Source organism: Capricornis sumatraensis, chromosome 7 (assembly GCF_032405125.1).
Source record: "Capricornis sumatraensis isolate serow.1 chromosome 7, serow.2, whole genome shotgun sequence".
Taxonomy (NCBI): domain Eukaryota; kingdom Metazoa; phylum Chordata; class Mammalia; order Artiodactyla; family Bovidae; genus Capricornis; species Capricornis sumatraensis.
Genome location: NC_091075.1, coordinates 14,810,665 through 14,835,096, shown reverse-complemented (window position 1 = coordinate 14,835,096; position 24,432 = coordinate 14,810,665). Strand labels below are relative to the sequence as shown.

The following is a 24,432-nucleotide window of genomic DNA, read 5'->3' as shown; positions in this document are numbered from 1 at the left end:
ATGTCTATCATTTACTTTCCAGTAATGGACTAGTAGCTTTCAAAGCCCACATATAAGTCAGGCTATATTCTGTGTGGGATCATTAAAGTAGTGGGGATAAGTATTTTAAATTTTCTGTGTATGCAGATGTGTATAGTGGACTTTTGGACTCAGAGGGAGAGGGAGAGGGTGGGATGATTTGGGAGAATGGCATTGTAACATGTATACTATCATGTAAGAATCGAATCGCCAGTCTATGTCCAATGCAGGATACAGGATGCTTGGGGCTGGTGCACGGTGATGACCCAGAGAGATGTTATGGGGAGGGAGGTGGGAGGGGGGTTCATGTTTGGGATCGCATGTACACCCGTGGTGGATTCATGTCAATGTATGGCAAAACCAATACAGTATTGTAAAGTAAAATAAAGTAAAAAAAAAAATTTCTGTGTATGGATTATTGTATGTTTCCAATGAAAAAAATGCACAGATTTCTTTAAGCCATTATACCAAAACTGTACTTCACTCTGTTCTATGTCAATTGCCCAAAGGCAGCTATGGTTGAGTACTTACAGAGTTTGATTCACAAAGATTACTTGCCATTTTGCTAAATGGCTTATTCTGTATTTCCTTTCTTATCTGGGTTATCTCATTTTTTTACCATACTATCTAATGTCTACCTTTGCAAAGAAGTAGTTATTAAGAGCTAGTGTTCAGGGATGGCTGAAAAAGAGATTCTCTCAAGAACTGCCATTACCTAAAAGCAGTAAATAAAGTGTACATTACTTTGGCGCCTATTACAATGGGAATGAGAAAAGGTGTACCATCTTGTAAGTAAAGTGAATTTAATGTAACCTTCAAGACATATAATAAAATGATAAAACTATTCCAAGCAGCAGAGACCCAGAAATGTAACAAAAGGCATAAAAATCTCTTATTATGTTCCAGGTAGTGAGGGGTGGGTGTGTGTGTGTGTGTGTGTGGGTGTGTGGGTGTGTGTGTGTGTGGGGGGGTGTGGGTGGGGGGGTGTGGGTGGGTGGGGGTGTGTGTGTGTGTGTTTGGGTAATTTCCCCTAAATATGTGACACTATAATATCTAAGACACTTCTGCAATTAACTATGTGATCCCAAGGACATTTTTCAGCATGCAATTAAAGGACGCCAAAATTTCTACAGAAAATAAGGGTTGGTGGTTGGTCCTAAATAGGGCAGGCTTGTCACAAAGGGATTTGGCTGTTAGTAAAAAATTAAAAAAACATGTAAAAAGAAAAGGTAAGGAGATAACTGATCAAAATGGAAGATAACTCTACCCATGGGAAAATGAGCTGAAATCTGAAAGATGCCCCGTGGCTCTGAGTTTCTAGAGTCATTCATGAGATGTGTGTGTGTAAAAATTCCTCTTGGTAGTTCTAGGAGGCAAGTACCATTATGATCACCATTTTAAAAGCGGAAGCTGAGATACCAAGACTCACTCTGGTCTGGACCTGTCTGTACCACACCCTCTCTTCAGTGCTGGGTACCGCTCTAGCTCCCCCGCCCCAATAAAACCCATCCGCATCTGTCAGTCTCTTAACAGATCTGTGATGGAGGCTGATTTCTTCCAAACAAAATATTTTGAGTTATCTGCCATTAACATGTGAACCTGAACAACAGCATTTTGTGGCAATGCTCTCACCAGAAGGATTTTAGAGCTCCTGCTTAGGAAACAGTCTCAGGGAGGAAGACAGAGCTTGGAGCTCACCTAAGATACTACCCTTTAAGTGACAATTCCAACTTTTTAGAATAATAGCTGTTTGCATTTCAAATTGCTTTCACTTCAGTTCAGTCGCTCAGTCGTGTCCGACTCTTTGTGACTCCATGAATCGCAGCACGCCAGGCCTCCCTGTCCATCACCAACTCCCGGAGTTCACCCAGACTCACGTCCATCGAGTCAGTGATGCCATCCAGCCGTGTCATCCTCTGTTGTCCCCTTCTCCTCCTGCCCCCAATCCCTCCCAGCATCAGAGTCTTTCCAATGAGTCAACTCTTCGCATGAGGTGGCCAAAGTACTGGAGTTTCAGCTTTAGCATCACTCCTTCCAAAGAAATCCCAGGGCTGATCTCCTTCAGAATGGACAGGTTGGATCTCCTTGCAGTCCAAGGGACTCTCAAGAGTCTTCTGCAACACCACAGTTCAAAAGCATCAATTCTTCAGCACTCAGCCTTCTTCACAGTCCAACTCTCACATCCATACATGACCACAGGAAAAACCATAGCCTTGACTAGCCAGACCTTAGTCGGCAAAGTAATGTCTCTGCTTTTGAATATACTATCTAGGTTGCTCATAACTTTTCTTCCAAGGAGTAAGCGTCTTTTAATTTCATGGCTGCAATCACCATCTGCAGTGATTTTGGAGCCCCAAAAAACAAAGTCTGACACTGTCTCCACTGTTTCCCCATCTATTTCCCGTGAGGTGATGGGACCGGATGCCATGCAAACTCTAAAAACCCTATTTGACCCTCATACAGTTCTATGCTGCTGCTAAGTCGCTTCAGTCGTGTCCGACTCTGTGCCACCCCATAGATGGCAGCTCACCAGGCTCCCCTGTCCCTGGGATTCTCCAGGCAAGAACACTGGAGTGGGTTGCCATTTCCTTCTCCAATGTGTGAAAATTAAAAGTGAAAGTGAAGTCACTCAGTTGTGTCCGACCCTCAGCGACCTCATGGACTGTAGCCCACCAGGCTCTCCTGGCCCTGGGATTCTCCAGGCAAGAGTGCTGGGGTGGGGTATACAGTTCTGTGAAGGTGAACATTTCTACTGTACAGGTAAAGAAGCCACGTCAGTGCTGCTGAGGAGGTGGGGTCAGCTGGTGCAGAGCAGACTTGAATTTGGACACTGTGATTCTAAATGCTGTGCTCGTCTCACATCTGCCTTCTTAGGCGTGGAAGTGAATAAAAGCCAAGACACACCCAGCTGGAGATCACACACCAAGTTGTTGGTTGTGCTAATAATACAGTGTCAGAAGCCTACAGGGTTAGCTTCTGCCCAGTAACTCCAGCAGAAAATGTTTCAGAATACCCTGAAATACCCCTTTTATATCAGTCTCCCACCAATTTGAAGTGTATGTTGAAACAGAAACTCTGCTATAAAAGCTGTGGTGGAAACTCCCCATTCTTTGAGCCTACACAGGCTATGTTTTGATTAGAGCTTGTTGCTAAAGGCCAGGCCTAAACCAGAGCCCAGTCCCCACATGGCAATTTCACTCTTTTCCAAGAGTCACTCTTTTTCTCCTAATCCCTGCTGAGCACCTTGTGTTGCAGACAGGACAGCTGTGGTCAGGGCTCCCTGGAGGAGGTGAGAGGATGGGAGCATAAACCCCACGCCCTCTGTGGGGGACACTGTATGGCCCTATCTCAAAGTGCTTCCTGGGCCTCAGGGTTCAGCATCACCTGGGAACTTGTTAAACATGCGAACACTCCTGTCCCAGACCTACTGAATCAGAAAACAGCAATCTGGTGTAACAGGCTCTCCAGGCGACTCTGTTGTAGGCTAAAGTCTGAGAACGTAACTCTTAAGTTGATTGCTAGAGAGCATCAACCTCAGATTTGACAGATACTATTTTCATTATAACAATAGTGGTGCACTGCAAAATTTGCATGAAGATGATTCCTTACCGCATGCCCACATATCCACTGGCTTTCCATAAGGATCTTTACGTAAAACTTCTGGAGAAAGATATCCAGGTGTACCAGCAAAACCTAGGGAAGACAGATGTTAATGAATGAAAAGCAACTTGGCAAAACCGATATGAAATGGCAAAGGAAGGAAGAAAAACTTCTTTGGGCTTTTGTATCTGTTGATCTGCTTGTCAAGATAAGACAAGGCTCTTAGGGAAATAAAATAACGTGGACGAGTTTCTCTCTGTAGCAGTCTTAACATCAATCTGTCCCGCACTGTAGCTAATTAGAAGAAACACATCTCCCCCCACCCGACTCCCCCGAGACAGAAAAACCTTTCTATGGTGCTGCACAATCAGTGTATATACTTCAGACTACTTGGTCAGCAGTTCTGATTCCTGTTCATGTGGAAGTTAAAACTAAACCTGTGAGAGGGTCAGAACATGCTACCGTATACCTGGGAAGAAATTAGGAGAAAACTGCAAAAGATGATACTTATCACGATGCCTACATAATATATTATGAGAGGTTGTTGCTGTTGAGTTGCTAAGTCGTGTCTGATTCTTTGCGACCCCACAGACTGTAGCCCACCAGGCTCTTTTGTCCATGGGATTTCCCAAGCAAGAATACTGGTGTGTGTTGCCATTTCCTTCTCTAGGGGCTCTTCCTGACCCAGGGATCAAACCTGTGTCTCTCACATTGCAGGCGGATTCTTTACCACTAAGCCACCAGGGAAGCATTATTATGAGGGATATTTACCTATTAAGTGGGGACTGCCTGGTGGCTCAGATGGTAAAGAATCTGCCTGCAATGCAGGAGACCTGTTTCCGATCCCTGGATTAGGAAGAGCCCCTGGAGAAGGGAATGGCTACTCACTCCAATATTCTTGCTGGAGAATCCCAAGAACAGAGGAGCCTGGTAGGCTATAGCAGCTATGTGGTTGCAAAGAGTCGATATGACTGAATAACTAACACTTAGCTCCAAAGTAGAAGGACCCAAAACATAGATCCTGGGGATAAATTTAAAACAAATTTTCAGTAAATATTTTTGACAGTGAGGTAGTCTATGGGAGGGGGAGGGGGCTGAGAGTAACTGAAGAACTCACTAGGAGAAGAAATGGACTCATATCAAAGAGCTCACTCTGTACTAATAAATAATCACTGTGTACTTATAAGTGGCAACTGAAGAGAAGACTCAGGAATATTTAGATGAGTCACTACTGAACAAGTATCAGCTAGATTTTTAAAAGATTAGGTATGCAAAACTAGATGGCTAAAGAAAGTTTCCTATTAGATAAATCAGTACTTCCAAGAAGGTATACTTAAATGATAATTAATAGCTAGCATCTAGAGTAAAATACTTATTTATGAAAATAACGGTTTTCAAATAAAAAATATTTACTTTAAAAATTACCAAAAATAGCTGTTGCTATTTGGAAATTTTCTTTAAATGCATACAGAAATTGGAAAGAGTTCTTTAAAAGGATATGGAATCAGGAATTCTTCTGACTACAAATCAGTGATGAAGCACATTATGTATTTACTGGGATGCAAAGCATCCAAGAAAGGAGCTTTTCCCCACCTCCAAAACAAATCTGTACTTAGAAACAAGCATATATACAATAACACAGTTACAACAAAATTACATTTTGAGGCAAAGGATTTTGGATTTCACTTTTCCCCCCATTTTCACTGCCTGTCCTCTCCTCTGCTTGCTTTAGAGGAGGATGAGGAGGACAGTGAGAAGGAACTTCAAGAAAAGACCTGTATGTTGCAGTTTAAACTGTACATGGACCACAGTGGATCCACCTCTAGCTCAAACTTTATTTGATAGAAGTGTTTGTTCGGTAGTTGTGAGCTCGAAAGAATTATTGAGCAACAGTGCTGGTTCCCCTGGCTGAAGCTCAAGGATTACCTGAAGGAGTGATGTGGAAGTTTGCTATCCTAAGGTAGAGACAGGCACATTAGTTTCCAAGAGCTTTCCAGGGCTTCTCACTGCCATATCTGCTCTCTCATTCCGACCATTCCTTTCCAACTCCTCCCAATGTTGAGACACAAAGGGAATCTAGTGGCAAACAGACTCCAAAGACCAGATTAAAGACTGAGGTCCCACCTGGCATTTTAAGATACCTTGTCATCTGGTCCTACCCACCACTTCCCCTTCATTCAGTCTACACAGTATCTTTCTACTTCTGAGCACTTAACCTAAAAAATCTCTTTAAGATTTCTTGAAAATAAACCTTCCATTTTCACCCTTAACGATGCTTTTTCTGTTTCTTGAACCCTCGATTTTTTTTGGTGTATGTGTGGGAGGGAGTACTTTTTCTCTAGCATACGGTGACTCTAAATTACTTCCATCTCCTACAGTTCTCAGTGGTCCTTTCTTTCTCTGAATTTCGACTACCCTTTTATATGCCATCTGTAACCTCCTATCTAGAATTGGTAAACTTTAATGCATGTCTTAAATAACTCGTAGAATACATGCCTGGAGTAGGAAATGTTAACATTTCACTGAGGCAGAAAAGATCAAGAAGTAACCACTGTGCAAGAAATGAAGTGATAACCCTAAGTGTGAATTATACAAACCTCTTCTGGAGACTAAAATGCTAAGAGACACTTGCTCCTATTTGGCACAACTATCATTTGAGCAGTTAGGGGTCCTTACCCTTAAGAATAGTGCAGCCTACATCTACAACGCACAGATGTTAAAACAGTGCACTTTACAACGTGTTCTCATGAATACAGAAACACTGAGGGTAAGACAAACTAGATTTTCTTTAGCTGAGACTGAACTCCTGAAAATCTAGTTTATCACGATCTATACTATCAACGGGAATTTAATGGGGGCTTGCCTTCTTTAGAGACAGGGTATGTTTCTCATTCTGAAAAGCCAGTAGGAATACCAGAAAGGATCAAAGAGAAAACAGAATTACTTACATACAGAATCCACTGCAACATACTGCTGTTAAAACACCCTTAATATTTAAACAACAGACATAATAACATAATAGCAACCAAGAAAAATAATTCTTCCATAAGAAATAGATCATGGTAGTTATCCTTTTTTCCTAGTAGCAAAAAAAGAAAAGAAAACAAAAGAAAGAAATGGATTGCAAACAGCATTTCCAATCCCACGGGAGAAACAGATTGTTCTCCTTGGTAAATCTCCTAGTTTACCTCACACGAGTGGTACAGGGTGCTACTACTTCTAGCCTTTTTGGCTCTATACAAAAAAGACCGAAGAAGTCACACGGGCAAAACAGGTATCTGAACTTGAAAATAAGGGAAAAAATAACCGAACACAAGAGAGCTTCTAGAGTGGCTTGAATAATTTTTCTTATTTGGAGTAGACCTCAAACTTATTAAAACAAAACTCTGTAAAAGCTTGAAACTCTGGCATTACACATAATGAAGAAAGAGTTCTGCTTTTTTCTTATTAAAATAAACGTTTCCCCACTCAAAACCTTTACATCTTTTAAAATGTAAAATTAACCAGTCAAATACATGAGACTATGGCAGAAAACTGAATAACTACCAAAACAAACCATTCATACTAAAACATGCCTTTCCTCCTAAAACCTAAAATATATCAGGCAATATCCCCAAAAGAAAGGCAGTACATCACATGCCCTTCACTTAATTTGAGTTGAATGTGTTCAGTTGCTCAGTTATGGCTGACTCTTTGCAACCCATTAAAAAACAAACAAACTTTAAAAGAAAGCTAAAAAAAGTATTCTCCCAAGCTTAGAAACTATGTTTTTTTATACTTTTAAAACGATGGATTTTCTTAGACCTTAAAATGCATCTTTTAAAAGTCATTACCCTAATAGCCATCTTGGTAGGAACTTAGCTGATTATCACCATACTGAAGAAAAAGGGGGAATTTTACTTCCCATCTGTCATTGTTTCTCTGAGACCAGCTTGCCTTGAGAACTGAATTATCACAGTTTGAAAATTTGTATACTTTTATATGGATGCTATTGCTTTCCCTAGCCTGATATTTAGTGATTCACTCAACAACTTTTACTGTGTAGGCTGGTTCTGTGACATGTTTCATTCCAAGACAGTTTTGAAAACTTACTGAATAGCTTTGAAAACCCAGGCATCTTCCAATGGTCTACTTTACTCGTCTCATAACAGCCTCATGAAAGAGTGTTTATTATTTCCATCTGCAAAAAGGACACTGACCTCACAGAGTTAAAGCGACTTGCCTAATATTATGTAGCTGTTAAGAATCAGAGCCAGGATATCAGCTGCAGTATTTTAATTCAAAAAGCAGAAACTTTGTACTACACACAGTCCCTCAAACAGCTTGTGATCTAGCAGAAGAGATGAAATCTCACCCAAACAAGTGAGATTTCAGGAGCTCAACTTCAATACTTTTATAAGCATCATCCAAGTTGTCAGTGTTAAATTTGATCCTTGGCTCTGTAATAAGGCTTCTGGCTTATTCTCGATATCCAATTATCATCTTGTACATAGTTCTGGCAATCACATCTCTGAGCCTAAGTCCCTTTTTTGCTTTCTTGTAAAATGGGGTCCTGCTTTGTTCTAGAAATGACTAGAGTTCTGTCGTGGAACCCAACTGACTTCCTCTACACAGATTCCCTTAAAATTCAGGGTTCCTGTCCTTTCTGCTTGTCACCTGGCGCTTGCTTGCTCCTGTGCGCTCCTTAGCTCAAGCTGTCCTCATGCGTACTTTGTACACCTGCCTTATCTTAACTGGCCCCTTGCCTGAAGGCTATCCTTAAAGCCACCCTCCTACCAAATCCTTACTTAACAGAAACCCACTTATATCCTCCTCTGCTCAAAAATTTTCACCTGATTCCTGAAACCTCTAAGATAAATGCTAAATCCTTCACAAGAACATAAAATCCTTTCCTACTTCATCAGCTCCCCATCTTAGTATACCTTCTACTTTAGCTGTAATCAACCTATTGTTATTCCTGAAATAGAAAAAAAATTGTTTCATGCTTCTGAAATTTTGAATGTGTTGATCCCTCTGTCTGGAATGCCTTCATCTCCTTGCATGCCAGTGAACAAGGCTCCCATTCAGCCACCAGAAAGGGGGAAGCCTTGTCCCAGTCACTGAAATTTCCACAATTTTTCTCTTGTGCTCCAGAGCACCTTACACCTGCTTCTGTTAAAGGTGCTCCCACGCTGCCTGCTAAATACTTATTGATACACAAGTATGAGCATTTTGAAGGGCAGGACCTTCTAATTCGTTTCTCTGTCTCCAGTGCTCTGCCCATCTCTGTGATAGCCCCACTACTTCCTATTGGACCCCAACTCCTGTAACTGTATGTTCTTTATCAGGGTCAATTACACTCCTTACTAGGATAAAATGATGTCTCTGAATCTCAAATTTACAGCACTAATTCTAGGTCCTACCTCTTTTCAGTTTGCAGTTAATGGAATAGCTTTGTCCAGTTATATGAGAAAATGTGACACAGCAAATGACAAATTTGGAGGTATTAAGTTCACCTGGTAAGTAAGGACAACCTTAATGTAAAAGGCAGTATTCCACAGAGGTATTAGAGACAAGGATAATGGTCAGGCACCACTGAAACAGGACCGGCAGCACAAAATGACGTCCTGAATTAGGCTGCCTTCAGAGGAGGTGGATAAGGCTGCCCCTCCAGCCACTCCCGGTAAGTGGCTGGGGCAGATGAGACAGAGATGGTGAATCCTGGGAGATCTGTGTACTTCGCAAGTACATCTGTATGTTTAGGGATACAGAAAACTACTTGTATAGAAAACAAAAGAATGAAGCATTTCTTGAGCTCTCTTTCTATTTGTTGTTATTGTTTAGAGGATAAGCAATTCAAACTGAAGGGCATTTTGCCACTGGCCACAACATGGATGGACCTAGAGACTGTCATATTGGGTGAAGTTAGTCAGACAAAGACAAATATCATATGATATAGCTTCTACGTGTAGTCTAAAAGGTACAAATGAACTTTTTACAAAAGAGGAGTCACAGATGTAGAAAACAGACATAAATTTGGGGTAAAGCAGTGTGACATATACTCACGACTGTGGCGCTAGTGGTAAAGAATCTGCCTGCAAATGCAGGAGACATAAGAGACAGGGGTTTGACCCTTGGGTCAGAAAGATCCCCTGGAGGAGGGCAGAGCAACCCACTCCAGTATTCTCGCCTGGAGAATCCCATGGACAAGAGGAGCCTGGCGGGCTACAGTCCATAGGGTCACAAAGAGTCAGACCCGACTGAGGTGACTTAGCATGCACGCACATACACACTGCTATTTATAAAACAGATAACTAGTAAGGACCTACTGTATAGCACAAGGAACTCTACTCAATATTCTGTCATGGCCTATAGTGGAAGAGCATCTGAAAAAAGAGTGGATATACATATATGTATAGTTGGTTCACTTTGTTGTACATCTGAAACTAACACAATATTTTAAATCAACTATGAAAGTGAAAGTGAAGGCACTCAGTCGTGTCTGACTCTTTGCGACCCAACGGACTGTAGCCTACAAGGCTTCTCTGTCCATGTGATTTTCCATGCGATAGTACTGGAGTGGGTTGTCGTTTCCTGCTCCAGGGGATCTTCCTGACCCAGGGATCGAACCCGGGTCTCCTGCATTGCAGGCAGACACTTTACCCGCTGAGCCACATCAACTATATTCCAATTCTAATCTCAATACACTGGAAGTGAGAATAGAAGTAAGGCTGAAGCTTGTGGAGAGGTTATATTTTAGGACACCACCTGAAAAATGGATTAATACTCGGAAATGGCAGAAAAAGAAGCATGAGAAATTCAGTGGGTACAATAATTTATTTATCAAAACAATTCATAAACTTGAAATACTATAATCCAGAAATATTTAATACTATATATAATTTATATTTGTTTAGAGTTAATCTTGTCCTTACTTGCAAGGAAACAGAAATTTCATCATAAAGAAATTTCAAAATTGTAGAGCAGAAACTGGCACTTTGATGAAACTCACACACACATATATAGATACATAACACCATGTATTATGTAAACTTCTCTCTATATACTTTATAATATTTTTAAAACTTAATATTGTTAATCACAAAATATGCAAAAATTGTACAAATATGTGCCTAGTTACATAGGAGATTTCAGCATCAAGTGAGGCTGCATTTGGACAATCAATTTTCTCTCAAATACTCTTTGAATATGGCAGTCCTCCTATTAATTAATACAGCACCCATTTTTCATCAGTTCTTTAAGAAAAAAAGTCTGTGTTACTGCTCTTCTATTATATCTTCCCTTATTTTTTGACTTATACTTTTTTAATGTCATTAAAATTAGGTACTTATAAAAGTCCACTATCTTAAGACTAGCCAAGTTGTCAGAATGAACATTTCCGTTTTGTTGTAGCTTGTAAGTGGGATGGGACCGCAGCCCAGAGAGTGGAAACAGCATGAGGGGGAGGCCCTACTCACCAAACCACGCCTGCTGGTCTCCTTGGACTTCTATGGCTAAGCCAAAGTCGGCGAGCTTCACAGCTGCTCCCTTGGATTTGCTAGCTAAAAGCAAATTCTCAGGCTTTATTTAGAAAGAAAAGAGAGACTGATGTGAGAATCTATTTTAAGTGACTCTTCAAAACTAACATTTTGTAAGATTAGGAGGAAAAAAAAAAAAGAAAAAAGTCATGCACTGTCCTCTCTCCCGGAGACTGTCATTCCTAAATCCCAGGGAAAATATGGTTAGAAAATGGTTACAAGCGATCATGTGTGCAGGCTTCGGACAGATGCATGTATGTCCTGGAGAGATACTGGGCTGAAGAGAGGATACACTTGGGGAGAGTGCAAATGAATGGGAGCACCTGTCTTGACCTGCTCACATGCTTCCAAGTGCTGCTTGAGGTCCAGACTTGGCCACGGACATTGGCTTAGAAGCCTTTCAGAGCACAGGCATTTTTCAGCAGAAGGGAACTTGGCAAAATGATAACAAGAGTTGGACCAATCTACAGACATTTGGCAAATGAAACTGTGCAAATTAAATCCTAGTTGACTTCAAGAGTTTGGACCCAAATGTAGTGATTTTCATTCCTCACTGTTTCCAAACAATTTCTGTACAAATTTTGGAGTCTTATTCTGATTATATATTAAAATTGCTGTCTTTAAGAATCTGTTTATTCTTAAAGGCAGAAAGAGTCTACTCTTATGTGCCAAATGTTATAGTTGGCTTTTTTTTTCATAAGCTAGTTTTTAAAAACATAATGTATATGTCTTCAAAGTGTGATTCAAAATATTACTTATATATTTATTTTCACATCTCAGAATACTATAAGAGAGACACATTTTAATTTTCTCAGGTATTTATCATTACTCAAGGACACTCACGGACTGATAACTCAATCCTGGAATAAGGCTGTGTCTACACCACTGTTTCCCAACCGGGTCATTGAGACACATTGGTACTTTGAAAATAAGCACCATGACAAATTCTTGACTTTCCCTGGACAGCCTTTGTGGGTTTTAAGAAATGAAGGGAAAAGCTGGTCAGGAAAAGGAGGCCGATTAATGCATAATGTAAATCTATCATCCTTAGATCCTTAGGTATCCGGATGAATGTTTGTCTGGATTGGTATGTGTATCTGGGAGAGTGGTTCAACATCTTCTAACCTTGGGCTAAAACTCAGCAAATTTAGAGGTGTCTCAGACTGAAAAAAGTTGGGAAACAATGGACACTCCAAATGCCAAAACAACTGTCTGAAACATTTAAACATTCCGTTAATCAAACTGGTTTTGTTTATATGTTAACAAACAACTGATTTCAATTTTTTTCCATGAAATTTGCTATTTTTTTTCCTTACTGAATTAGTCAATTCTGTTGTTGTTTTGACCTTGTGTAAACACAGCCTAAACCAATATTTAATTTATTAATTAAGCCAGCCATGCAAATTAGCAAAGATTCATAACCAGAGCTCAGAAGAAATTAGCTTAAGTCTACAAGAACTGAAGTGTAGGCAAGTAAGTTTTAGTCGAGTACCAGACTTCTTCAGGCTACTGCTGCTCACTGCCATCAGATTCACCACTGTTATGACAAATGGTAATTTTAAGGAAAACTTTATAATGTTTTAGGGCTGACAGGGTTTTTACCTAACGCTAAAAACATGAAAACTTAATTTGGATGTTGGGATGAACATGTCTTAAGAAAATGAAATATCTCCACGCTAAAATAACTTTCAGTAAAATCTAACATTTGAAATTACTTAGAATTCTTGTTTATCTGTCACTATACTATAGTATCTAACCATGCTATATGATTGATATTTAACATTTTCACAGCTAAAACTTATGGTCACTGCATTTATGTACCTTCTCATTTAATCAAGAAGTGATTGCCAGCTATTAATTTATGGAATAAATACCTTGGAAGAAAACACAAACAATAAGTAATAGTTTATTTCTCTGTGACCATCATATTCAAAAGCATTGAGACGTCAGAGATCTCTGCTAATACCCATCTGTCTTAATTTGTCAAGCACAGACTCATTTAGGGAAAGAGTTCCAATTGCTTTAGAAATCGCAATCATTCTAGGTCTTTTCAATTTCAAGTGGTATTTAAGTTTGTTGACCAAACACCAGTGTCATCAATGAATAAACTTATAAAACAATTCAATGTGCTTTTATTCTTATTAATAAATCAAAAAGTTCTGGGCAGTGCTGGGTGCACTATGCCCTTGTACACCAAGGATCTGCCAATTCAGAAGAAAGGGAACGCCTTGGAGTTTTCTGATGCACAGTCTCTGAATGACTGAGGCAAATACTCATACCTAGAGACGATCTCTAAGACCTCTCTGTAGGGCCCTGTGACTTATCCAGGAAATAATAAGTCCATCTGGATCAGTGTTTCACCTTACACCCAAGAAGACTGTTCAGCTGCAGTTATGCACAGGAAAAGGCATGGCTATTTCAAGGTTACTGTATAGATTCAAATATTAATAGCACTGAAATGACTTCATGTTTAAGCATATCTTTTAGGCAAACCTAAAATATAGAATTATGGAATACAAACTGAAAAAATGAGGATGATTACTGCCTTTATTAAAGGATTACTTGCTTTATAAAATATTTTATCACAAGATTGCTTCTAATAATGGCCAGCCTCAAAGAAACATTAAAAATATCACATACTTTTGATTTATAGTCAACTCTTTCGAATATGTTTGAATAATCTTTTTATCATGTTCTGCAAGGATACAGGAGACTTAATCACCAAGATTTTCTAAAGTAGCATTTAAACCAGGGCAGTACACATTTATCCTGGTTTTAATTGCTACCATTCAGATAGCTTCCAACTTAAGAACATATTGCACTACAAAAGTTCACTGGCAAGTAGATAAATTTAGATTATGAATGTCTACAGAAAGTAAGCTAATTTGTGGTTATATTCCACAAAAGTTGAAACAGAATCTCTCACCGAATTAGTGGCTACTTCCTTAAGGAAGGGTCACCATTACACTATTAATTGCTAATATTCTGCTATTCTGACCTTCTAAAACAAATCAGAAAGGTGAGATCAGAAACTCCGGTCTTCCAACACAACTATGTTTGAACATGGGGGCACAGCACTATGATCTAGACAGAAAAGGAAGACATGGATTTATGTCCTGGGCCTGATTCTTATTAACTATGTGGATTTGGGCTATTCAGACCTTTGAAGCTAATTAACTAGTACTTCATCTCGCAAATGAACATTATAAATATATATATTTTAAAATCTTATAACAGTATGTATAAAGTTATAAAACCCCATTGGATTTTATCACAGGGGTTTGTCCTCTGTAAGGGACATTATATGCATTAGTGATCAGCTATTACAGTCCAGTGCAGCTGGCCATTTCAAATGTGCAGAACACTGAATATCTGTAATGAATGCTCATGACCTGAAAAATGTCTGCATTTCTAAAGTAAGTGCAATCTATTATGTTAATATTTACACATTGAGATTACCCCTAGATTCTTATAATGCATCACTGTTTAGATCGGTTTTTAAATAGATTCTACTGACATTCTTACACACAGGTTCCTTCCCCACCCCATTGCTTCCTAATGATGCAGGATTTTCCACGACATCTGGTCTTAGTGTCAACAACCATTTATAGCATATCAGCTGTAATGAGCAGCAACTGTTTGCAAGTTTTGTTCTGTACTTCCATATGAATACAATGGCAACTTCTTTCATCACGACTTGGGGTTTTCTTGAAACTGTTCAAGCATCTCAAAGTACTGAGGCAAGTTTCTGGAATCATTTTCAGAATTGCAAAAGACTTGGGAGATAAACTAATTCAAATCCCTCTTTTTCTAAATGAGGTAGGGAGGTTCAAAAAGATGAAGTAAGGGTTTGAGGTCAGATTTCCTGATCCCTTCCTTTTAACGATGTGATTCTGAGATATAAAAATCATTCATTTTCAAATGGTAATCCATTCAGTAGATATTTTAAGAATAATCTAAAGTACTCAAAAATATTTACTACCCATATTCAACTAAAACATGGGAAAACTTATGAAAAAGGCATAATTTAATCTTTGCCTCTTAAAAATGTCACAAACATATCACGAGGATTTCTAAATTAGCATGATGTTTATTAAAGAACTGATTCAGCAGAGGTGATGATCATCTTCAACATGAGTCATATAAACATCTTCAACATTAGTCACAAGACAGATTTATCCATGCACATACATGATAACTAGCCAGTAAACGCAAACATGTGGATCTTATGTTTAGTGAAATCATGTGTATTTTACTTTCTTTAAATGTTTTGCTCTTTATGAATATAAAACAGCAAGCTATGAGTTTTATTATTCAATATGATTTGATTCTTACACCCCCCTGGATACTGGCTTTTAAGAAGTGAAATAGTCTTTTTAAATTTCTTTCCTCTAGTGGAAAGTATCAATATTCCAATATGAAGTTAATCAGTCAGTGCTTTGGTGTGTTTTCAGTCACTTCTTTGCCAAAGAAGGTGTGAACAAAGCTCCTAAAATTCAACTAAATGGAATCTTGCATGAACTGAAAAGCCTGCATGTCAGGCTCTTTCCCACATATGGTGGAGGTCCTTTGGTGCATATGGTACAAGCGACTTTTGCTTTGATTCTGCTTTGCTTTTCATATGGTGGATGCCTGAATTTATGTACCCAGCATGGGGACTTTCTAGCTGAGGAATGAGCTCTAAGTTTGTGATGAGGAAGTTCTATTTCTATCACTGTGCATATATGAGCAAGTTCAAAAGAATCACTCTGTATTACACTCCTGTTTCTTGATGTACTTCTAACATTAATTATCAGCACACTACTATCAAGTAGATTGAAAGAACCAGACTGTAACCACAGTGGGACTTCACCAATCACCTACTGTTTCTCCACAGCCTGACATACACCAAGTACTTCATAAAGGAATGGTAGAATGGCTAAATGAATTCCAGAATCTGTCACATAGTTTGTAATGTATCTAGATGTACATTAACGACTATGATATATTCTTTAAGCCTTTATTCTCAAAGATGATTCTGTGGAAAGTGAAATACTTGTGATTTTGTAATCAAGGAAAATGCAGAAATCACTATTTGACATAGCTACCCATGGTGACAAGGACTTACTGAAGGCTTGTCACATTTCCAGAAAATGAATTTCTTTCTTTTCTGCTCATACATTTAATTTTGTGTCTATGAAAGTCTTAAAAATCCTCCCAAATTTCCAGAATTACTATCTTCACTAAAATATATCCTTCTATCTATCTATCTACCTATCAATCTTATATTCATTTACCCATCTAATGATTTTTCCATTAAATAACACTGTTCTTCAGGAGGTAGGCTTTAAGAAGACAATATTTTCAACCAAGGCAATTCACCAGTGCCTATTTGTTGCTAAAAGATTCAGTTGTATGTATGCAGCCTCTTATCCAGAGAGCTACTCATGAGGCAGTTTAGTAACCACTTCTGATACACTTTGAGGTGAAGAAATTTTACTACTTCGTGTAAGAAATGGTTATTTGAAAAAGTACAGCTACATAACTGTCTCTTTTGCCTTACTTCCTTCTGTCAACTGATTCACAGAAATTGTATTCTCCAGGCTCTTACATGAGGACACATCTGACTTGATATTCCTTTATTTCCTGTGACATCGAGAGTTGTCGCTTCTTACTGCAGCCTCTTTCCGATCTGGTATATTTCCGGAGGCGGTGCCTGTCTGATGCACTTCCGTCTTTCTGGGAGGAGCAGCATGGATACGTCTCCCGCATATGTTTAAGTGATCTTTAACTCACTGGCTTGTATGTTCCATGTATACAAGGTTTGTTTTTGTTTTGCTGTGTAATATATGCCTAAAGCTAAGACAGGGACTTAGTAAGTGCTCAAGAAATACTTGATTAATGTTTGTTCTTCTCTTTTGATACCTGAATTTTAAATTATCAGTTCACACAAATATCCCACCACAGTACAGTAATCCTCTCTTCATAAATGATCTATTTCTTAAGGATTCCAAACTGATTGTTTTGCTGTGGCTTAAATTAAATGTGGCAAATCCATTTCATTCTTCTCAATGTCTCATTTTCTAAAGGCTGTGGACAATGCCACCTTACTGATTTCCTAAACAGAACATTTTCACTTTTTACAGCAGTCTTTTGTCAGAATTTATGCTGTCCTCCTACTCTACATTATGTCTTAACTATACTGTATTCTCTTATTCCTAATGATACAAATTTTGTATAGTTCTGAAAAGCCACAGATGGGGATTATTTTAATCTCTTGATTCACTAAATTTAGACCCATTTCCCCAAATAACTCTGAATGTTACTGGTAAAATTAGTTTCCCATCACTGTTTTGAACTCTTCTTTGGTCTCTATAAGGGTTTTCAATTCATTCATCTAAGTGAACTGAGAAGTGGTAGGGATTAAGCTTGCAGACCCTGGAGCCCAGCTGCTTGGGCACAAATCCTGTCTTACTAGCTATGCGAATCTGAACAAGTCCTTTTCCTCATGGTTGCTAATCTCCTCTTAGGTAACATGGAGACAATCATGGTACCTTCCTCATGAAGTTACTCTGAATATTTCTATGATAATACAGGGCAGGGTATAGAGCAACTGCTTGATAAATGGCAGCTATGGCCCTTTTACCTTTTATTAAGGTTCTGCCTTGATCCAAACCCTCTCGTAGCCCTGAACTAGAGTCCTATAGCTATGTCACCACTGCTGGACCCCCCAGCAGATCTGCATCCGCTGGCCTGACACTGAATGCACCTTAGACAAAAGATTGTGGCCCACGGACGCTGCCTGGGGCGGCCTGAAGCGCCTCCAGCGTCTCACCACCCTGACCTGCTGCTGTCTCTGGGACACCCTCAAGTTGCCTGCTGTGCCCTAGCCTTGTCTCTAGGTCCTGGTAAGGTTCCATCTGGTGGAGTCTACTGTCTAAAGAGCCCCTCAAAGTGGAAATTATTAAAATATTAAAAAGAGATCTTCACGTTACCACCAAATCAAAGAGGATATGCTTTTCCTCTTTTATTCAACATTAATTAATATGTCACAACAGCGTGTTTTACTCAGTGTTGGCTTTTACGTGACAAGTGTACTTTGGGTTGAACTTTATTCATTCCTGAATTGAAGGACTATGCTGCAAGTGTTAACTAGGGACAAGGTCCCACATTAGGTACTGGAAAGGAACACAAATGGCTATTATCCTCAGAGGGGTTTATAGACAACCTGTACAGTACTCTGATGCTCACAGGTGCCTATGATGACGATGATGATGATAAGTATAATACATCCTGTGTCTTTATCTCACTGATATGGACAAATTAAACTGTGTCTATTGGACATGAACTAACATATGAATCTTGCTCCGGAAGCAAAAATATATGGCCTAATAATTGTAAGGGCAACCTTTTTGCTTAAAGCCTGATAATAGATTTCAGCAGTTGATCCTTTTCATTTTAATATATTGGTAAATGTGCTGTTACAAGCGGTATACTTATCAGATTATGCATCGTGGGTATAAAAGCCACAAATCAAAGCCAGCGACAGAACACACTTAAGCTGCCCCTTGCACACAGGTTCGGGCCTCTGTTAGTAAGTTTATGCCATGGCCTATTAAGAACTAGACTCAACTGAGGTTTATCCAAGTCAGCAATTTGACAGAAACTGAGACAACAATTATAGAAATTATAGCAAGCTTCATCAGAAGTTCATCTCTATCCTCTCCTTAAATTAGAGTAAGAATGGAAAGCAAAAGCACTTTTCTCCCTTGAAAGAAATCTGTGGGGTGGTGCAGCAGGCTAATTTCTTTCAGTAGTAGCCTCTCTGGAAATCACCTGCCTGAGTTTTTAACTAGTGACTTTAGCTCATATGTCAGAAAATATCTTTTTCTTCCCCTTCCACAGCCTAGGCTCACTGCCATCTCTGATAAAAGTTCCAGTCTTTGAAGGACTCAGCTGGGTTTGGACATTTACAGAAGTGCAATATCAAGACCTCAAAAAATATATTTCAAAAGTCCTGGAACAAAATTTGCATTTTTCATCATGGCTTTTAGAGTATACTTATAATTACATAAAATGAAGTAAAATATCTCAAATGATAAATTTATTAAACAATAAGAACAGCACAAACAAGCTGTATGTCTACACACAGTCACTTAAAAAGGAAAGCAGCACTGTGAGTTCTAAGAAGTAACAAAAAGGGGCACTGTCTTTATGTGGCTACTAAGCAGGTTTTGAGGTGATTGCCATATATATGAATTTTCAAAGGAACACATTCTTTTTCCTTTTTTCCTGATGGGTAAATTTGGTAAGTGTTAGCAGATGGACACAATTCTACCTCAGCTCTCCAAAAGAACAAGCTCTCAGACTCAAACTGAAATCAAAGGAAGGTTCTAGAAAAGGCAATGTTTTGCTTACAGATCACATCTTCAAGCAACTTGCTGTGAATCACTGAAGAAATATTCTTCTGGAACACAGAAAATGAGTGAAAAGTACTGTGACAAAGGAAGTATGCCTAGGTCCTGCACACGTCACAGTCTAAGACATTCTGACTTACCCTTCGCCACCTTTGTACTGAAGCCCGGAAAAGGCTGAGGTTTCAAATGCAAAATCACAGCTACACAGTGAGCCCATGCGCTATGTTGCCCACCCAGGATTTTTCCTCCATTTAAATTTCTAAGTGTTCACAATTTCTCTGAAATGTCATCAGTAAAGCTAGAATGCTGACAGAAGAGGTCAGAGAATTAAGAACAAGACAGTCATCTCTGAAATGTTTAATTTCTAAATGATCTAAACATTTCTCATTCTCAATGGTTATCAGAAACTGAGTCAAGTCTTAAAAGTACTAGTATGTAGCTATATGTTACATATATACTATTTGATAATAAGATTTGTTTTACCCTTTTTCCATCTGTTTTAAACCACAATAGTATCTTGACCCTTAGAAATATAAATAAATAAAAAAACAGGAAGACTCAATGTCTTCAGAATTCCTGGGACTAATATTAAGGGAAAAAGACTTTACTACCCACAATGGAGGCCTTTAGCACCAATCTCGTGGGCCAAAAATCTACCTAATACATTCATCTCTATTTACTTTATAATTCTGATAACCACTTACAAAATATAGGTACATGAAGTATGAGTTTGATCAACAAACATGCCAAACATTCACAGAACAAGTTTAAAGAGAAGACGAGATCATCAGTCCTACTCAAAGTCACATTATATGCTGTATTCTGCTTTGGAGAAAGAAAATATAACCTGCTTATTGTAAATGTTAGGAAATGATTTCTCTCTGGATGAAATGGGATTTGTATAAATCTCAACTGTGCATTAGAGAACTGTGGCGAGGGAAAGTGTTTTCATTATGTGTTGGAAAGAGTCCGCACAACTTTATTGCTCATGTTTTTGCCTTTACAGGCATAACTGCAGCTGAACAGTCGTTAGGAATTGTGTGGTGGTTTGTCTTCTCCAAGGGCATTACTCACCTTCAGGTCCCGATGGACTACGCCCATCTGATGGCAGTGTAGCACAGCCTCCAGGATCTGCTGAATGCAATGACTGCATGCAAACACCAGGGGGCGTGTGTTAGTTCCAAGCTTACACTCACTGTCTGTATACCCTCAGAGAGACTGGGTTAAAGTGCAAAACTAGCAGACAACTGGGGTTGTGTTTAAACATCTTCAGTCACGTAAACATACGCTCGAGTAGAGTGACTACTACCTCAGGACAATCAGGATCTTGCCAGATGTGGGCCAAAATGTAGGTTCACTTGTTCTAGAAAAATCCATCTTAAAAACATTCAATTCAGGAGCTCTTTTCCTGGTTATAAATCCTCACAGGAAATGAACTGGAACACAAGTATAATTTTTATAGATTTTGTGTTTCGCCTTCACTCCACACAAAAAAAGCTGTTTCCCTCTTCTCTCCCATTTTTCTCGTATCATTTGAAAGCTGTCACATTAGCAGTCAAGGCTCCATTAAGGTTAAATTAGGATACGTAATGAATTTTTGATAAATCATTAACTTCGCATGCTTTAATTTAGCTGGCAATTATTATCTCTTGCCTGAGGGTTCATCAGACTCAAACGGAGCAATGAGGAACCAGTTGTTCTGCTACAGCAACCCATGGTCTCAGAACAGAAGTGGTGTTTAGCTCTACAGGCGGACATACATCACAGGCCAGGGTTATTTCCAGGCCAATGCTGGACATCTCAGGAAAGCCTGCCCCCAAACCGTCTCTGTGGTTTATTCCTCGGAACCTTAAGAGCTGTGTTTCCAGTGCTGTCCTTCCCTTTTTGCTATGATGTATATTTAGCCTGTAGATGAGCAAACTGAAAGAGGCATCATGCATTATTATATCATCATTTCGTCATTTTAAGGAAAAGTTGGGAAAGGCAAGGGAACAACTGTACAGCACCCACCCTCTGCCCTTTCCCCAGAAAAAAACAAAAAAACACTTCCTCTGATTCAGATGTACGGACTCCATATACTGACCTTCAGATCCCTGTGCACTATGCCATTTAGGTGACAATGATTTACACTTTCTAGAATCTGCTGTATACAATGACTGCAAAGATACAAGGGCAGAATGGAAGGGAGAACATTTTAAAGGCACAGAATCACATTGAATACAAAATAAAATGAAAATCTGAACGAAACACACAAACGAACAAAAATTATATATTTCACATTTTTAGCTTTACACTGGAATTAAATAATGCTGGATAAAGCTAATTCTGGCAGTAACAAAAATGACATCCAACACAGAATTTGTGACATGTTCAGACAAAACAATTTGAGCTGTGTTTTCTTTCATTGCAACTCTATTAATCATTTGTTTATAGAAGTTAAAATTTCCATATTCAGGGAGAAAATTTTTATAAATAATTCTAGGAGATTTTAAAAATAATTCCCACAATGTTCTGGGAAAATTCTTTAGTGAAATAAAATTTATGAGTATTTCTTATACACATCTAAACTGTTTAAAATCTGAGGTCACAATTAAACATAGGTGTTGAAACAAGAGGGTAACACAAATGAAGTGGCAGGTGAGACAAGGGTTAAAAAAAATGGAGGGAGACATTTACCATTTTGACTTACAAATGGCACTGCTTATATAATACATAATAGGAAAACTAATGCACGTCTCCAGTAACAGAAGGAGAATTTAAAGTAAATACATGGTATTAAAAAAAAACCTCTCTTCAGTATAGCCATACTTTGGGGAAGGAATAAAAACTTAAAAAGTAAAAATAAAATTTTCAATCCCCTGGAGCACTGGTGGTTGTTTGACACATTTCCATCACCTCAGTGAAAGGAAACTTCTATTCCTAGGTTAAAATGTACAATTTATGCTATGTCAAATAGACTGCTAATTAAATCAGAGGGAAGACATCATTGATGGGCATTGGTAAGGTCCCATGAGCTGTCATCTGACATACAGTAACATAGGACATATCACACTGATGAATTCTGTACAAGTTCACTGTGTGATTCAAACACAGGTGTATTGTAGAACTACATTCATTCATTCAAGGATTAAGCAAACACTTTATCGAGGACATTTTCAATCATTTGATGTACAAAATACTACTGCTCCAAAGTAAATTATTGAATTTAAAAAAGTAATCATCATCTATCTGATTTATTAAAATTAAGTATCACAATGATCATGATTGTGATTTTCTAGCTCTAAGTTGATTTAAGATACCACTAAAAGAGCTTGAGATTGGTTGTTTTTGACTATACAGCTTCCTGGACTGTTGGTAATTATTTGCTAATCATATAGCTTTTCTTCCTTCTACAGTAATGTTCACATTATACTTCTTGTTAGGAATACTTTACTCTTTCATCTCAAGCCATTGGTATAAGTTTTTAGTCCTAATGAATAACAGAAAATAGAAAAGTAAACAATAATTAATATTAAATAAGCTTCACCATATGTGACTAGTGAGAATGAATTCAATTCTTAACTTCTTGAGGGCTAGTACTAAACAGATTTTTACAAGTTACTTGCTCTTTATCCGTATGGTTGACAAGAGAATGTTTCTTCTCCTTAATTATGTGTGAGACCTACCCTAAACTGTATCCTATAGTAAATTTCAAAATTTAATATAAGCATATATATGAAATGATCCAACACTTAGGGTCTATCCTGTTATCTTAGGGCTGAAAATAGTCTCTAATTTCAACCAGTATTTTGAAACACAATAACAACCTGTTTAAAATAACTTTGAAAAGCAAAATAAAGGAAATTTCTCAACTTTTTTTTATTACCCTGATACAAAACATTATTCTCTTGGCAAGTGGGAAAATAGTTACTTCCAAGGCTATTCTGAAGTGCTTTTCAGAGGCCTAATGGGAGGATTTGGCTTAAACTGAACAAGTGATGATTCACTCATCCTAAGTGACATGGAACTTTCTATTTGACTTTGGCAGTAGAAATTCCATTAAAAAAATTAAAGAGTGTAGTCAGGTACAGATAAGATTCATAAAATGTCATAAACAGTAACATTAAACCAAGAAGGTGAATGGGAAGTTCAGAAGAGCCTGGGTATGCATGTGCTACTTTGGAGGGATGGGGGCCTGCTACCAGCTGACTGATGTCCTGGGCCAGGCTACCAGGGAGCCAGCAGCCTTGGGAAGCTCTGAGAGCACGGAGAGGACAGGCAGGCACAGACCACCGTAACTGGATACACATAACCTCTCATTTACATGGCTAGTAAGGAGCTAACCACTCAGGGCCAGATTTTTCAAAATGAGTACTAACTACAGAATATATATAAGAAATGCCAAGGAAATTAACACCATGCAGTCTAAGTAATGTCTCAGGAAGTAAATTAATGTTACTTCACTCCAAAAACATTGCCTTCGCGTAGCCTAGGAAGTCTCAAATGAGACAAAATGTTAGCCATTTTTAACTTCTGTAAAAATGTTGCCAATTAACAAGATTGGGGAATCTTCTTGAACCCTCTGAAGTACCTGAGTAAATATTTTTTCAAGTGAGAGTTCCAAGGACTTTAATGAAATTTCCAAAGAGTTAAATAGTTCATAACGTTTTAAGGAGACCACTGGGGGTTTTGCAGTCTGTTTCTGTTTATGATCTCTGATTGGACGTGGGCTATTCATGGAATTTTCTGTGATGAGGGAAATGCCTTATATTTGCTATGTCCAGTCAGTTGGCACTAGGCACTCGTGTAATTAAGCACTTGAAATGGGGCTAGTGCAACTGAGGAACTGAATTTTTTATTTTAAGTAATTGAAACTGAAATTAAAAGTCATATGTATAAACAACAAAGCCCTATCGTATAGC

At 38.6% G+C, this 24,432-nt stretch overlaps 1 protein-coding gene across 19 annotated transcripts in view; it reads right to left on the bottom strand.

Moving 5' to 3' along the window:
- The window catches only part of CAMK2D (calcium/calmodulin dependent protein kinase II delta), a 310,011-nt gene that overhangs the window by 54,560 nt on the left and 231,019 nt on the right, over positions 1-24,432 (bottom strand). For 12 of the 19 annotated variants that reach the window (XM_068975392.1, XM_068975398.1, XM_068975389.1 and 9 more), the window contains exons 6-8: positions 21,615-21,687; positions 11,076-11,178; positions 3,628-3,711 (exon numbers count right to left, since the gene is read on the bottom strand). In XM_068975392.1, the coding sequence (XP_068831493.1) occupies positions 3,628-3,711; positions 11,076-11,178; positions 21,615-21,687 (260 nt within the window). Of the gene's footprint in view, positions 1-3,627; positions 3,712-11,075; positions 11,179-20,605; positions 20,679-21,614; positions 21,688-24,432 lie in introns of all 19 variants that reach the window. The other 7 variants (XM_068975394.1, XM_068975401.1, XM_068975406.1 and 4 more) reach the window with 1 other exon arrangement.